The 14,582-nt window shown below is 41.7% G+C and overlaps 1 protein-coding gene and 1 long non-coding RNA gene across 3 annotated transcripts in view; one reads left to right on the top strand and one right to left on the bottom strand.

Annotated features, from left to right (window-relative positions):
• Positions 1–14,582, bottom strand: part of LOC105380582 — a 21,252-nt gene extending 6,670 nt beyond the window's left edge. For both annotated transcript variants that reach the window (XM_011550171.3, XM_011550170.3), the window contains exons 1-2: positions 14,258–14,582; positions 6,904–7,062 (exon numbers count right to left, since the gene is read on the bottom strand). In XM_011550171.3, coding sequence (XP_011548473.3) covers positions 6,904–7,062; positions 14,258–14,314 — 216 coding nt within the window. In that variant the 5' untranslated portion in view covers positions 14,315–14,582. The remainder of the gene's footprint in view (positions 1–6,903; positions 7,063–14,257) is intronic.
• On the top strand, positions 4,142–5,139 carry LOC125489090. Its single transcript, XR_007266739.1, has 2 exons — positions 4,142–4,177; positions 4,699–5,139. It is a non-coding gene; the product is annotated as an uncharacterized LOC125489090 (long non-coding RNA).

Raw genomic sequence — 14,582 nt, 5'->3', positions numbered from 1 at the left:
ATACGCGACTAAAACGTTTCCCATCTCCCAACTAACCAAAAAGGGCGCACAGTTTAAGTGGGGTACCGAACAGGAGAAAGTGCGACAGGAAATTATTACAATTTTAACTAACGAGCCTGTCTTAGCCATCTTTGATCCAAAATTACCAACGGAGGTGCATACTGATGCGAGTAGCGTTGGGTACGGCGCGGTTCTCTTGCAAACCCACCCGGACGGTAACAAAAGAGTTGTAGCCTACTTCAGCCGGACCACTCAAGGCGCAGAGAGTAGGTATCACTCCTATGAGTGTGGGAGTGGAACAGAACGCAAGGTGAAGTATCCATGACGACGAATAACAGAGGAGCATAGAGTGAAAGCAGAGTGTGAAAAGACGTAAAGACGTAAAGACGATTAAGTTTGGTATAAATTAAACGACGTGATACATCATTAAAATACTACTTTTTATTTATCCCCACAAATTGGGGGCTCGTCCGGGATAAATAAAATTAAAAAAATCTCGGAGATTACGGCGGATGAAGACGGATTTTTATAAAAACGACAAGACTGACAGTTGCAAATTTTACAAGAAAATTTTTCTTCGCATCACAACGCCTTCAGGTCTGAACATATACCATTTTAAGACGTAACGACGACGACAAGAAGATGCCACGGACGACGACGGGAGATGACGGGGAGGCAGTCGGAACATCAGGACCGCTCACGTACACGGAGGAGCTGGTAGCTAAGTTCAGTGGGTGCGACCAGACCGATTCCGCAACACGGTGGGCGCAGGAGGTCGATGACAACGCCGAGATCTTCGGGTGGACGGAGCTGCAGCGGCTGATCGTGGGGCGCAGGTCACTGACCGGTACGGCGGCACTCTGGCTGCGTTCAGAGAAACCCTTCAAGACGTGGGAGGCTCTGAAGACGGCGGTCACCAAGGAGTTCCCAGACACCGTAGATTCCAAGACGATCCATGAGTTAATGAGCAGCCGGAAGAAGAAAGCAAATGAGACGTGCCTAGACTACATGCTGTTAATGAAAGAGCTCGGCAAGCGAGGCAAGATGCCCGACTACGTCGCTATAAAATATATCGTGGACGGAATACTAGACGACGAGTTACATAAGGTGATGCTGTACGGCGTGACGACCTATGGGGATCTGAAAGAAAAGTTGAAAGTGTACGAGACCATCAGGCAGAAGTCGAGCGGAAGACGGGCACCGGTCTTCAATCGTCTACCTACTGCAACTACACCCGCAGGCCCCGCAGCAGCTGCACTCGCGCCAGGCAACAGGACGACGGCCGTGCGACTGTGCTACAACTGTGGAGAGAGTCAACACATGTCAGCAGATTGCCCGTACAGACAGAGAGGTATTAAATGTTTCCGCTGCAACGACTTTGGACATATTGCTACGCAGTGTCAACAGAGGCGTTCAATGTTCACCATGCCTACGGAGTCAAACAACGAAAATTCAGCAGCGAGTCGGAGCGACCAACGACGTGAGAACAGCGCTACGAGTGGCACGACGGATTCAGGCGCAAACGGCATGACAGCCGGTGACAGTTCAAACTGTATGGACGTCAACGTCAAGATGACAGATGCGAATGCAAATGTAAACAAACAGACGGAAAGACGAAAGCCGATGAAGACTATTGAAATTTCAGACTGCAAAATGACTGCTTTAATAGATACGGGCAGTGAAGTTAACTTGTTAACCGACGAATACTACAAACTGATAGGTTCTCCTAAGTTTGACGAGGGACATGTGAGCGCTTTGGTGGGACTCGGACAATTGGAAGTGAAACCCCTAGGGAAAGTCACTTTAAGTGTGAAGATAGATAAAGAACATTATAATAACGTATTGTTTCATGTTGTAAATAGAAGTTGTTTGCCTTACGATGTGATAATTGGTCAAGATTTTTTGAGAAGAGTGGTATTGATTATGGAAGACGGACGCGTGAGTTTACGTATGAAAGATGACGAATGGGTGAAACAAGTAGGGTGTTATACGTGTGATTCTGTGGTTGTAGATTACATTGGTGATATCCAGTACAAGGAGCAGCTGACGGAGATGGTAGAGAACTACCAGCCCCTACAGGTCAAGGAGGCTCCCATACAGATGAAGATTGTGCTGAAGGATGATATCCCGGTGACAAGGGAAAAGACTAGGACAAGGATGATGATAAAAGTGGGACCGGGGCTAAGAAGGATTAGAAGGCGAGTTACACATGAGAGAAGAAAGATAAGAAGAGAAGAGATACACGAGATAAAAAAGATGAAAAGAAAGAAGGAAAAAAAGATGAAACAAAAGAAGACAAGAAAGAAGAAAAGAAAGGAAGTGATACTGGGGGAAAGAAAGATAAAAGTGATGATGAATGAATGATGACGAATGTGTGTGTTTTAAAATGTAATGCCGTATTGGTTTTTTCTTATTGTTTGTTCTTATTAGTATTATTAGTTAAGGTGTTAATATATTGTAATGAATAAGGCTGAGGGCAGCCTTAATGTCAGGATGGCCGAGTGTGGGAGTGGAACAGAACGCAAGGTGAAGTATCCATGACGACGAATAACAGAGGAGCATAGAGTGAAAGCAGAGTGTGAAAAGACGTAAAGACGTAAAGACGATTAAGTTTGGTATAAATTAAACGACGTGATACATCATTAAAATACTACTTTTTATTTATCCCCACATGAATTAGAGACGTTGGCTGTTGTGAAAGCATTGCAAAACTTTCGACACTATTTGATTGGGCTTCAATTTAAACTTATTACAGACTGCAATGCTCTCAAATCAACCGAACGTAAAAAGGACCTGCTTCCGAGAGTGGCCCGCTGGTGGATCTATCTCCAGGACTTTACTTTTGATATGGAATACCGAAAGGGAACGATGATGTCACATGCCGATTACCTGAGTAGGAACCCCGTTCGCGAAGTACTGAATGTGACTCAACATCGCAATTGGGCCCAAATAGCACAAGCTGCAGATAATGAAACACGAGACCTCCTCGACAAACTTAGAGAGGGTGGCCTCGACCCCAATCGCTATGTTGAGAAAAATGATCTTCTGTATTACAAGTACTCGCCAGTAGGCGAACAGTCGCGACTCCTTTGTTTTATTCCTCGCGGTCATAGACTTAGCTTACTTCGCGTGTTTCACGATGAGCACAATCACATTGGCTACGACAAAACCCTGGATTTAGTATTAAAACACTTTTGGTTCCCAGGTCTAAGACAGTTTGTTAAAAAATACATTGAGCACTGTTTGATTTGTATTTCGAAGAAACGTGTACCTAGGTCCCAACAGCAAAATATAACTTCATGGGAAAAACCTGATCAGCCCTTTTCAGTGCTGCATTCAGATGTACTGGGTCCCCTTCCCGAATCGAATGGTTTTAAGTTCGTACTACTAATTGTGGATGCATTTACTAAGTACACGTTGCTTTACCCAATTTATAGGAAGGATGTAGAGGAACTTTTACGTGTGTTTACAAATGCAGTTTCATTGTTTGGTGCACCAAAACTCATTGTAACAGATAGAGGTAGAATGTATCAGTCTGCTAGGTTTCTAGACTTTGTAAAGGAGATAGGGTCAGAGATACACCTGATAACGGCAGAGATGCACCAATCAAATGGGCAAGTTGAGAGGTATGCCCGCACAGTTCTCAACCTACTACGCATCGAGACCAACCACAAAGGGGCGGCCTGGTCTGAGACGCTGTGGAGACTGCAGCTGACCATAAACGTGACCAAGCAGAAGACGACCCAGGCCTCGCCACTAAACCTATTGGTGGGTGCAGACGCAGCGACCCCTGTCATCAGGTCACTAGTCCGTGACAACACATTCGAAGGCGAACAACCAAATCGGGAAGCTCAAAGGGAGTTACGCCGAGCCCGAGCGAGTGATCTGTTGAGACAAAACCAATCTCGACAGGACCAGTATGTGAACCGTAACAGATGCCCTCCAAGGGTGTTTAATGTGAACGATTTGGTCTTTGTGATTAAGTTTTCGCAGGCTACTGGGAAGATGGATCACGGCATGCGCGGCCCGTACAAAGTCACACGCGCTCTGCCAAGTGGGCGGTATGAGCTGCGGTTGTTGGCAAGTTCCTATGGGAAGACGACGCAAGCTGCTGCACAGTATATGGTGCCATGGAAAGGGTAGTGGTGCCCTGAGACTTGCGCTGCATTCTTTGAGCGTGAGTACATATGTTTGTGCACTTTAAGGGGTCTGCATTGCTATAGAGAGCCGTGTAGATCTCCATGTGATGAGACGGTAGGCGGACTGCGAGACGCCTACGTCAGGTAAACTGCGAGGTACCTGACAAGTCTCTCACGAGTACAAGTACATGTAGAGGACGGACTGCGAGACGATCCTTTTGGCGATTTGGTAATTGCCCTACATGATGGGTCATATGGAGGACGGACTGCGAGACGATCCTTTTGGCTATAAAATGCCCCATATGACAGCGAATGAACATGGATCCATGTGTATTGTGTGATGTACGGCTGATGATGACATGAGTTGTAATGTTAATGTGTGATGAATGGAACTTTATGAAGTACTAAGATACAGTCCTAGTACTGCATAAACTTATGTAGCTAGTTGGTACGTGTGTTTGATGACTGAAAAGGGCCTTGTAAGATGAAACGAATGGCTGTGAAGAGTAGGCCAATGTGCTATGCTAGCACTTGTTATAATGTTTTGTTCGTTTCGCAGAAGGCGACCTGTCCGAGGACACCACCACCCCCGCTCACCAGGACCCAGAGCCAGTCGCTGGTCCTTCTCGTCCTGCCAGCGAGACCCGCGAGGCACCCGCGCAGCACTTGCCGGACATATCAGATGCTGTCGAGGACGACGCATGATCAGGATGGCCGTGTTGGATCCTACTACCCTACGTAGGAGCAAGGGCCGGGCGTTCCCTATAAAAGCGCAGCGAACGGTGGCGCAGGCCTCTTTTCTCGGCTGGACTCGGTGGCGTGCGGAAGCTCTGCTCGTGGTGTAATCTGCTGTTCGGTATTTGTGTCTTTCTTTAATTTCTATTGTTGATTTGTATAATTGGTAATAATTCTGTTCCTCTGTTAGTTTGTTAAGTTTGGTTATAATTTTTGTAAATACATGTGATTAGTTTTTAGGTTAATAAATAATTCTTTTTTTTAATTGCAATTTCACTTCTGTCCTAACAATAAAATATATACTTAATAGTACCTACCTATACATATATAGTCTGATTGTTATCTTTATTTTGCTAAGTATCAGATAGCAAACGTATCCTTTATCTAATTTAAAATACAACGAAGGCTGGCAATCGTGTCTGACTCTGTAAATTTGTATGAAATTAAAGCTCTACAATGGCATCTAAATGAAACTTGCACATGCCGGGAGAATATTTTAATTCGCATCTGCGATAAGGAGACCGGCCACGGGATTATGCCATAAATTCTCAGTCTTTTACGAAGCCTATGTATCCCCCTGTCCCCTTTGTTCCCATCGAGTCACACATCAAACCTGTCACACTGTATACAGTTGGGAATTCTTCATGAAAAGTGTGCCATCTAGTCACAGTGTTACTCGATGGGAGTGTTACTCGTTGGGAATGCTTTATTTCTGAATTCCAAACCAGTCTCTGTAACTGGATGGGAAAATGAACTAGAAAATTCCCAACTGTTCTCCCGTTACTCGTTAAGTGATTTGTTCAGTGATGATGAATTTTGATGATGCCTAACCAGTGATAGGTACTGTGACTTATATTAGTATTTATTGTCACGTATTTTTTTATTTCGTTTCTTGAAAAAGTATGAAAATAGAAATAATTATTCCGAACAATCAAATAAGTTTTATTAAACTAGTTAACAATAAAATAAAAAAATCAAAACCGAATTATAAAATCTATTTTTTTTTCTTTTTCACATTTCTATGAATGATTGATACTGGGTGGGTAGTACAGCAGTAGCCATAAAATAATAGAGAAAATGAAAACTTTCATTTCCCAAATTTTGCGTGGAGGTGACATTATGGCAGTTTGATATTATCGACTCATATCTGCTCTGCTCCACCATGAAGAAATAATTAGGTACGTCCATGGTACTTCCGAAGTACCTCAGATTAATGATGATCCAGGCGCTTACACCGCGGGCGCGCCTCGGACATAGACGGAAGATACAGATGATCTTAAAATAATGGCAAAAAAATTGGGGACCAACACCGATTCGGAGAACTTAAACTAGTTACATAACACTTAATATTACTATTTTGCATAACAGCCATGTAGTAGTTATAAGTTATCGCATATGGTGGAATACAGATCCATTGGACTCTTGTATTGGCTCAAAAGACTTGAGTTTTCACTATCGTCATCTACCTTAATCTCTTATTCCCTCCATCCAAAGGTTGTCTGGTAGAGATCGCTTTTAGTGATAAGACCGCCTTTAGTACCCTAATTAAGTTCATCATCATTAGCTTAAAGCAGTTTACTGCTGGACGTAGGCCTCTCCCAAAGCACGCCACTAGATGCGATATATAGCTTTCCGCATCCAAATTAAGTTGCAACTTGTGTATTTTATTAATCTTTTTGGGTGTACAAATAAAGTGTATTCTATTCTATTCTATAATCGGTTTTGTCTATGGTGGAAAATCCCAACAAGTTACTGTGACTTGTTGGGAATTTTCATTTTTATAATCCCAACTAGTTACAGTGTTACAGTTGTATGTGACACGTTGGGAATGAAGGAAAAAGGTGTTTCAACGAGTAACAGAGTGTGGACTGATGGGAATTTTGAACATAAAATTCCCAACGAGTAACAGTGTGACTGGTTGAGGTGTGACTGGCTGGGAACAAAGGCCCTGTCCTATTTCACCTTTGTGTTATTGTTTTTGCGATAAAATAATTATTTCTTTTTGTCTTCAAAAAGTGACAAGTCATACCCGTCTAGAGGAGTGCATCATGAAGGATTGTGCCGGGGCTCCGGAGCCGGTGGTGGCGTGGTAGGCGGCGCGCAGCACCCGCACCCGGGAGCCCCCGCTGCTGGCGTGCAGCACCTCCATCGCTCGCGCCACCTGACGCGTCACGCCGCCTGACGTCACCTGGAAGAGAGATGGAGAGAGGTTAGAGTTGGTGTGGTTTTCTGTTGTGATGATTCTTCTTACAAGGGTATTACACCGAGAAGAGTGGTTGGGACCGTAGCCTCGGCCGAGCTCTCGATCAATTGCTAGCCGTAACTTGGTCGAGACTCGGCCGACTGTCTACTCAGATGGATATTAGCGTCTCGGTGAGCCTACTAGAGTCTAGGGTTTATCACCGTGGGGATAGGATTTAGCCAGTCATAGCGTCATTCGGTGACTGCCCAGGGTGCGACGAAGGTATATAAAGTATAGGTACCATTGATACGTCACTCAGGGAGGCTCCTATAATAATACACTCAATCAATTGGGTACCCATATCTATTATGTTGTTATTTTAAACTTTCAATATGTGTATTGTGTACATATACCGAGTAACGTTACATCTTTATACATTCTGGATTATTACCGGATATTTAAGTAATTATTAGTTAAAATAACTATACTAACTATAAATAAGGTAGGTATCGGCAAGCGTGGCGTTAAAATATCCGTGTCAAAGTTATTAGAATAAAACAACACAATACTTTCTTTTTAACAAACTAGTGGCCGAAATGTGGGTAAAGCAAACAATCACTGCAAGTAGTTATTGTACGTAGCTGGGTCAACTACGGAAAACAAGAGCGAAATAACCATTTTTTGCCATCGAGAACGAGTCTAGTACATTCATTCAAGATTATTTCGCATATCTTTGAAGATTGTTGGGACTACTTTGAATGAGCCTTTTATTTTTCATTTGGGTCAAGACATTGACATTGTGCGTGATTCATACGCTTACGGGGATACTCAGAATTTTCTTCTGGCCAATTGGACACTTCGACACTCATACAATATTCATAAGTGAACTTATGTTGACCTCAACTCGCATCATAACCGTCCAGAGAAATGACAACAAAAAGATAACCGTGTTAAAAATATGTTTTTCATGTGCAGGTAGGTACACAAACACATACAAGACAAAAGCCCCTAACTGGGCCTAACTTCTTAACTTCATTTACTGCAAATGCAAACACATGTCGGTTTCCTCGACTATTGAGGATCTCAAATAGAAATAGATGTAATTATGTATGTAGATTTTTTAATATCCCAAGTATTAGGTAGGTATTTTACTAGAGCCCGACCTTTAAAGTTTACATCTCTTTCCGTTTACCTGCGAAATTATACACTTTGTTGAAGACCTCTACCGTTGCCTCTTCCAAACTTCACAGACCGTAAAGAATTATTCTATTATACTTATTATGGCACTACCGGTTGGTGAACTCATATACTGTAGCAAAACTTTAAATCGTAATCGCTAGTTCCTGTTCAAGACACAAATCAGTTGAAAGTCAATCCAATTCCCTATATCTAATTATGTTTATGTCTGCGGTGGCCTTCGCAGTAAATAGTAAGCGAGGTAATCAAAGTGACACGATCAGTAGGTAGGTACTGGGTGCGGGGGCGAGATGGAAATGCAAAGAGATTGTCATCTTTCAATACACGAGCCACTTTTGTTTACTGCAGTGGGAGGCGATGGCAATAGCACTTCATCCTTGCTCATCGTACTTGCGCACAACTTGCTAGATCCATTAACATTTTAATGAAAATAACTCAAAAGGTAAACGTGTAGGTACCATTAAATGTTAATTTATAACCGGCATTTTTACACTTGGACGTAAATGGTATAAAGAACGTAGGTAGACTTTCCATATACGAAGAGATATCTCAGACAACAATCAATGGACCGCTTTATTTAATTTTACAATGTTCCTCGTGTAATTTTTTGTACTTTTATTGTTTAATGTTAATCTACAAAAAACTGTTTACAATATTGGTATTGAGAACGCGAATTAAGTAACATGCAAGTGTTAACCAAACAGTAGCGTTTCACTGGTATGTAGCATTATTGGATCAAGGCGAGTTATCTCAGAGCCAGGCCATGACGTCAAGTTATGATCGGGCTCCGAGTGGCTCCGACCAAACCTCAACGGAAGGTCACGGCCCACTGCCGCCTGGGCCAGCAACACTACACCGCTAACAATAACGTGTCGAGAGCATAACGGTTAGCTTGTTACATATTTAGTGTGGGTATGGTGAGAATGGGTGAGAATAAACAACTGCGGTTATCACTATGCGGGTTAGGTAGAGACTACAAGGTACTCTAGCTTCGCAAAAAACTAAAGAATGAGAGCTGTTTAGCAATCGGTAAGTTTAATACAAAGAGATAGAGTCATGGATGTGGCGATGGTGACTCCGAGTATATTTTTTTGATAACCGGTGAACGTGACGACACGCGGGGGCGGGCCCGCTGCAGCACCAGTTTCTCCAAAATGAGAGGAAAATCCAATAATAGGAACCCGATGACTAACAGAGATAGAAGGAAACCGTTGTATCTCCGACTTCGCATATTAATCAACCGCGCCGGGATTAACATTAAACGTCACACCGATATGGAAACAAGTTTTACTTTATAACAAAACATGACTCAATTTTAAATCACATATCGTCAGAGGTTATTCTATAGGTACAGGTAAAAGAGATCGAGCTTAGGTATACAAAGTTACTATCACTAATTGGTGAAAGTTATGTTTTGAACAAAAGACATTAGAATTAGAAACGGCCATGTGTGTGGGTTCGAACTTGCGCCATGCGATCTTAAATTGCGAAATCATGAAGTCTCTAGATGATTCGTCGGAGAGGCATCCACTTACGCGATTGAATCATGTATCGACACGTAGGGTGCTATATGTCACGGTCTAAATATTGGTCCAGTTCAAAGACCTCCACGTGAGCTTATTGCTTATTAACGTCAAAGATCGCTGGCAGAATAACTAATGACTAATGATCTATGTTAACATATTAGATTGTAACGAAGTCGTTACAACAACGGCCACACACCTACCCGCATCTCCGAGCCAACAACAAGAACGCCGCGGGGTGGGGCACCGCACAGACCACTCCGGGTGACCAGAGGGGAAGCGGGACGGCACGGCCGCCGCACCTATAAAGCACCGCAAGACCGCCGCTCCGGCACCATTCGTCAACTCCAGCTCCCATCCCGTGCTTCCTTCCCACTCACCCTTATTGTATTTATGTATCTATAGCCTGCGTCGCGACGATCTAGTCTCGATAGGCGCAGCTTGGTTACCCCCTCGTTGTGACTGAGGTTTCGAGCGCGGCGCGGCTGCAATTATTAGCCCGAGATCCTGTACCCTTTATCCTTTCCTACTATTTGCTATAAATCCGCGTTTGCCCCTTCAGGGCCCTGTTTAAATAGTTAGATACTTAATAGATATCCTTATTTGTGCATTTGTGTGGTGAATATATAGTTACAAGCTGTAAGTACTAGACATATAAGTTATTATTGTAAATAAAGCGGAGCCAGTCCCGCCTAATTGTTGTATATTGTAATCCGTGTTATTCATTTCCATCCCGTACACCTACCGAGGTTATTTCCCTCCAGGGGCCTCAGGAATAAGGATAGAATAGCTAGGACCGCTTCACGGTCATATTATAATCCCCCAGGGTGACCGGAGACTCCTTCAGAGGCCCGGCACCGACTTGAGCTAGCCTAGGACCGCTTCCCGGTATACACCATTCGAGAGACATTCAGTACCAGCCCTAAGCACTAGGAAACCAGTAGTCATTAGGGTAAGTACATATTTAATATAGCATCCAACCCCTACTCTCGGGGGAGGCCAGAGAGGTCGATTCACCCAGGGGTCGCTCCCCGGTGGTCCAGACCCGCTCCAGCTGAACTGCTACATTACAAGATTATTTGCTTGATGGAATACAGATAAATAATTCAGTAATGGACTCAGTAATGTCTCTATTATCATTTAAGGTCATCGCACATAATTATGTAGCTACATGAATAGGTGGGCATCTTCACTATGTTATTTAACCGGCATTAGGGCTATAATATGATGTTTTGGTTGCACTAATAGCACATTTCAGCGGATGGTGACGTGCGGCGGCCTCGGCGCGTGCGCAGGACGTCCGGCGCCCCAGCTACTACCTCCTTGCTCAAACATTCACACTACAATAATAGATCTAATAATGCTAGTTTACTTTACTTCCTCAAGTTTCACGTTATAGAGAACTTCCATCTTTCTATACAGATACTTCAGTCTCCCGGAATCACTGAAACGGTAAAATTCTTGTTTCAATAGCATTTGATCTTTTTTTTGTTACTAATAAATAAGAAACGCCTAGGTACCCACTTAAATGAAAAACATGAAAATAACAACTCTCTACCCAGTCTAAGAGGAAAGCCCGTTAACAGCTCCCGTGAGAGTAACGTTCCAAACCGTAGTTAACTACTATATAGTTAGGTAGATTATGTGTTAAGCTTATTAAGATTACAGTTAGATGTAGCCTTTGTTAAGAAGTAAAATGCACATTAACTTCGTAGCAGAAATTAAAAATCCACCGTGAGGCGTCGCTCACCGCTATACAAAAGACATCAACGAATTCAAGTTCTATTTCATGCCATAATAAAAATACATATATAGACTGAATATGGTTAACTCCGCGAATAAAATATAATGAATTATTTTGAGTATACTTACTGAGTAAGTAGGTATAGAAAGATACATAGAATATTCTTTATTTGTTGTTACACACACAAGAACAGTATTACAAAACTTATACTATATACAAATACATATGTACAAAAAAGGCGGACTTATCACTAAACACTCCAGTATTAGTTAGGTAGACCTCTTAATAATAATCGCATACATACCTTATATCTAATCAAGAGGGGAATACATAAATATACCTATTACCACCATATTAGTCATGATCTGAAATTGAATTTCAAATAGCTATAAGTAGGTATGTAGATACTACACCCTACCTACCTATACATTGTTTTTTGTTACGATGACTGAGGGACATTGACTCTGTCCCTAGGTAATTAAACCATCATAATCTGACGTATCCACGCCTTCTGCCCATACAATGTAAATAAAATTTCATGGAAAAGTTCAAGTGGTAACCTAACCTAAGTAACACTAAATGAACAACGACACGTAGGTAGGTAAGGTACCAGGTATATATATATATATATATATATATATTTGTCTGCCTAAACTCTTCTACATAAATATATCCATGTTCAGTACCTATAGGTATGTAGGTACATATGCAAGTGGTCGATGTTATTTAAAATACGTAATTTAAGCTGCAGTTGCATTGCAATTCAAGGATTATCTGAATAATTAACGATTACCACTGCAATCTGTTGCTGAAATACTTAATGTAAAGCCAGCCATAGAAATTATCGTTATAAGTAAGTACCTAATCAATTTAGTGGATTTTCAGTTTCAGATAAGTAAATTTACTGTAGCGAGTTGTTGTGAGTGTCGAGTCGATGCCATCACAAACTGTCTTAAACTACTAATCTCATAGAATTGCGACCGTTGAAAGCAATTCGAAAGTATTTTCTCCTAACATTTGATGATCAAAAGTACCTTTTCGCGTGACAAGCCGACAACTTAACTTATCTTTAGCTATAGACAATGGCTTATTGGTTGGTGAAAGTGCGGAGATGAGGAAGCCACTTCCTGGTTCCTGTCTCGACTGCCAACGACTTGCATAACTGTCTACTACATCTTAGATACTGAGGAGATTATGTGCAAAGTGCGTGTTACACATATCAAGAACAGGTACATTACGAAACAGGTATAACTAGGTAGCTAAATCTATAGCTGCTTCTTTTTTTGATGGTCTAGTCTCTAACACTGGAGGAGAATTCGATATTTGCTAAAAACCAATATTTTCTTCTTTTGAGTTTATTATTATTAGTTAGTTATTATTGTTTTAGGTATTTTTGACATCTAATTTACTTAGTTACTTCCATGTTTTTATATCTATATACCTAGGTATATTCGTAAGTAGGTAATATGAATGTTACGGCTAGTGTTAGGTGTGAAGATAAACATAAGATTAGCCGGCGAAACGCTGCTTTAGATACATAATAAGCTTATACTACGTACCTACTTTAGTTTATTTTATATACCACGGTAAGCCGGCTTATTTACCGACGACGTTTATTGTATTCCAAGTACGAAGTGTTGTTGAGTCATATGAAGGAAGTATTTAAGGAACCTTTCAAATTAACAACAAAGAAACGTGGTGTAAATACATATGGAGATGTCTGAATTAATATGATTTAAATTCTACTTGATTTCGCAGATAGGTATAAAATATTTTTAATTGTGTAGCTGTTAATTGGTTTGGTTTATTACCTCGTCTAGACTTATATGAGTTTTTTGAAGTTTGGCGGTTGATCAAAGTGTAAGATTAAATTTCATACAAAAGAATTCAACGCGCACACTAAAGCTTTTAAATATTTTGTGGCATTGCTTTGTGTATTGAGACTATTCTCATTTTTATCAGATTTCGCAGATTATTTATGAAACTTATTATATTCTAAATTTACTTTATTGGTGTAATTAGGAGCTAGTATTGTTTGGGAAATATTATTATTATAGACCAAACACTGACTTACGTTCGTATTGTTATTATGCTAATGAAAAGTGTAGGTAGAAGCTAAGTGATTATGTGACTTGAGAGTGGTTTAGATCAGGAATATACTGAGTTCACCGTTTAATACCTAGGTAGTCTTTAAGACGCTGATCCTTTAAAAAAATAAGAGCTAAAAGCTGGTAAACTTGTTCTCTGGCCAGCGGTTCGCGGAATTGCTTACAAAAATGAACCTTAATGTAGAACTGGAAAGTGGAATATTGTGAAATAAAACTGGTGGAGCTGACGCGATCTCTGAGTTTTACTCCGTATAAGGAAACGTCTACTTTGAGCTTTTGGCAATGACCGCTTAAGAATTGAAATGCCATCATGATTTTTGTTAGTACAGCACCGTCATTATTTCATTAATGCCTCCTACATAAAGATGACTGAAATATGTACTCAGGGTACTCATAATTCAGGATTTTTATCGTAATAAGTCTAGAATAGGACTTGTGGAGCAGAGGACATTAGGGTTTATATTTTACTACGAATTCCTAGGCTGGATTACTTATCAGGCAGTTTGGTCTAGATTTTAAAAGTAGATAGCAATGTTAGTTGCAAGCGCTAATCTTATTAATGCACTTTCAAAAAATAACGTAGGTATTTTTTTCTATTCATGAGAGAGGAAACAGGTCGGTGTCCTCACCTTGCCATATTCGGCAGTTCCAGCCCACTCCCGGCGCCATTGACCCGCGACTTCCATGTCGGTGTGTGTATCGATCGCTGCAGCTACACTCGGTCGCTTCAACTCGCGCGCACGTCCGCACTGCGCGACGTCTCAAAGCTTACTGGTGAATTACCGCGCGCTCGCTGTTGCCGTCACAGCCTTATCCCACTAAACATATTTAAATGTAGTTTTTGCCAGGTAAAACCAAACCTACTCGGCGATGTAGCCACCCACATGTGAGTTTGGTTCCAAGTACCACCGGGCCGCAGTCGCGGTGCCGCACCCACGCGCACAAACCTTTGCT

The sequence above is a fragment of the Plutella xylostella genome, chromosome 10 (assembly GCF_932276165.1).
Source record: "Plutella xylostella chromosome 10, ilPluXylo3.1, whole genome shotgun sequence".
In the NCBI taxonomy this organism is placed as follows: domain Eukaryota; kingdom Metazoa; phylum Arthropoda; class Insecta; order Lepidoptera; family Plutellidae; genus Plutella; species Plutella xylostella.
This window is presented reverse-complemented; position numbering and strand designations above follow the sequence as displayed.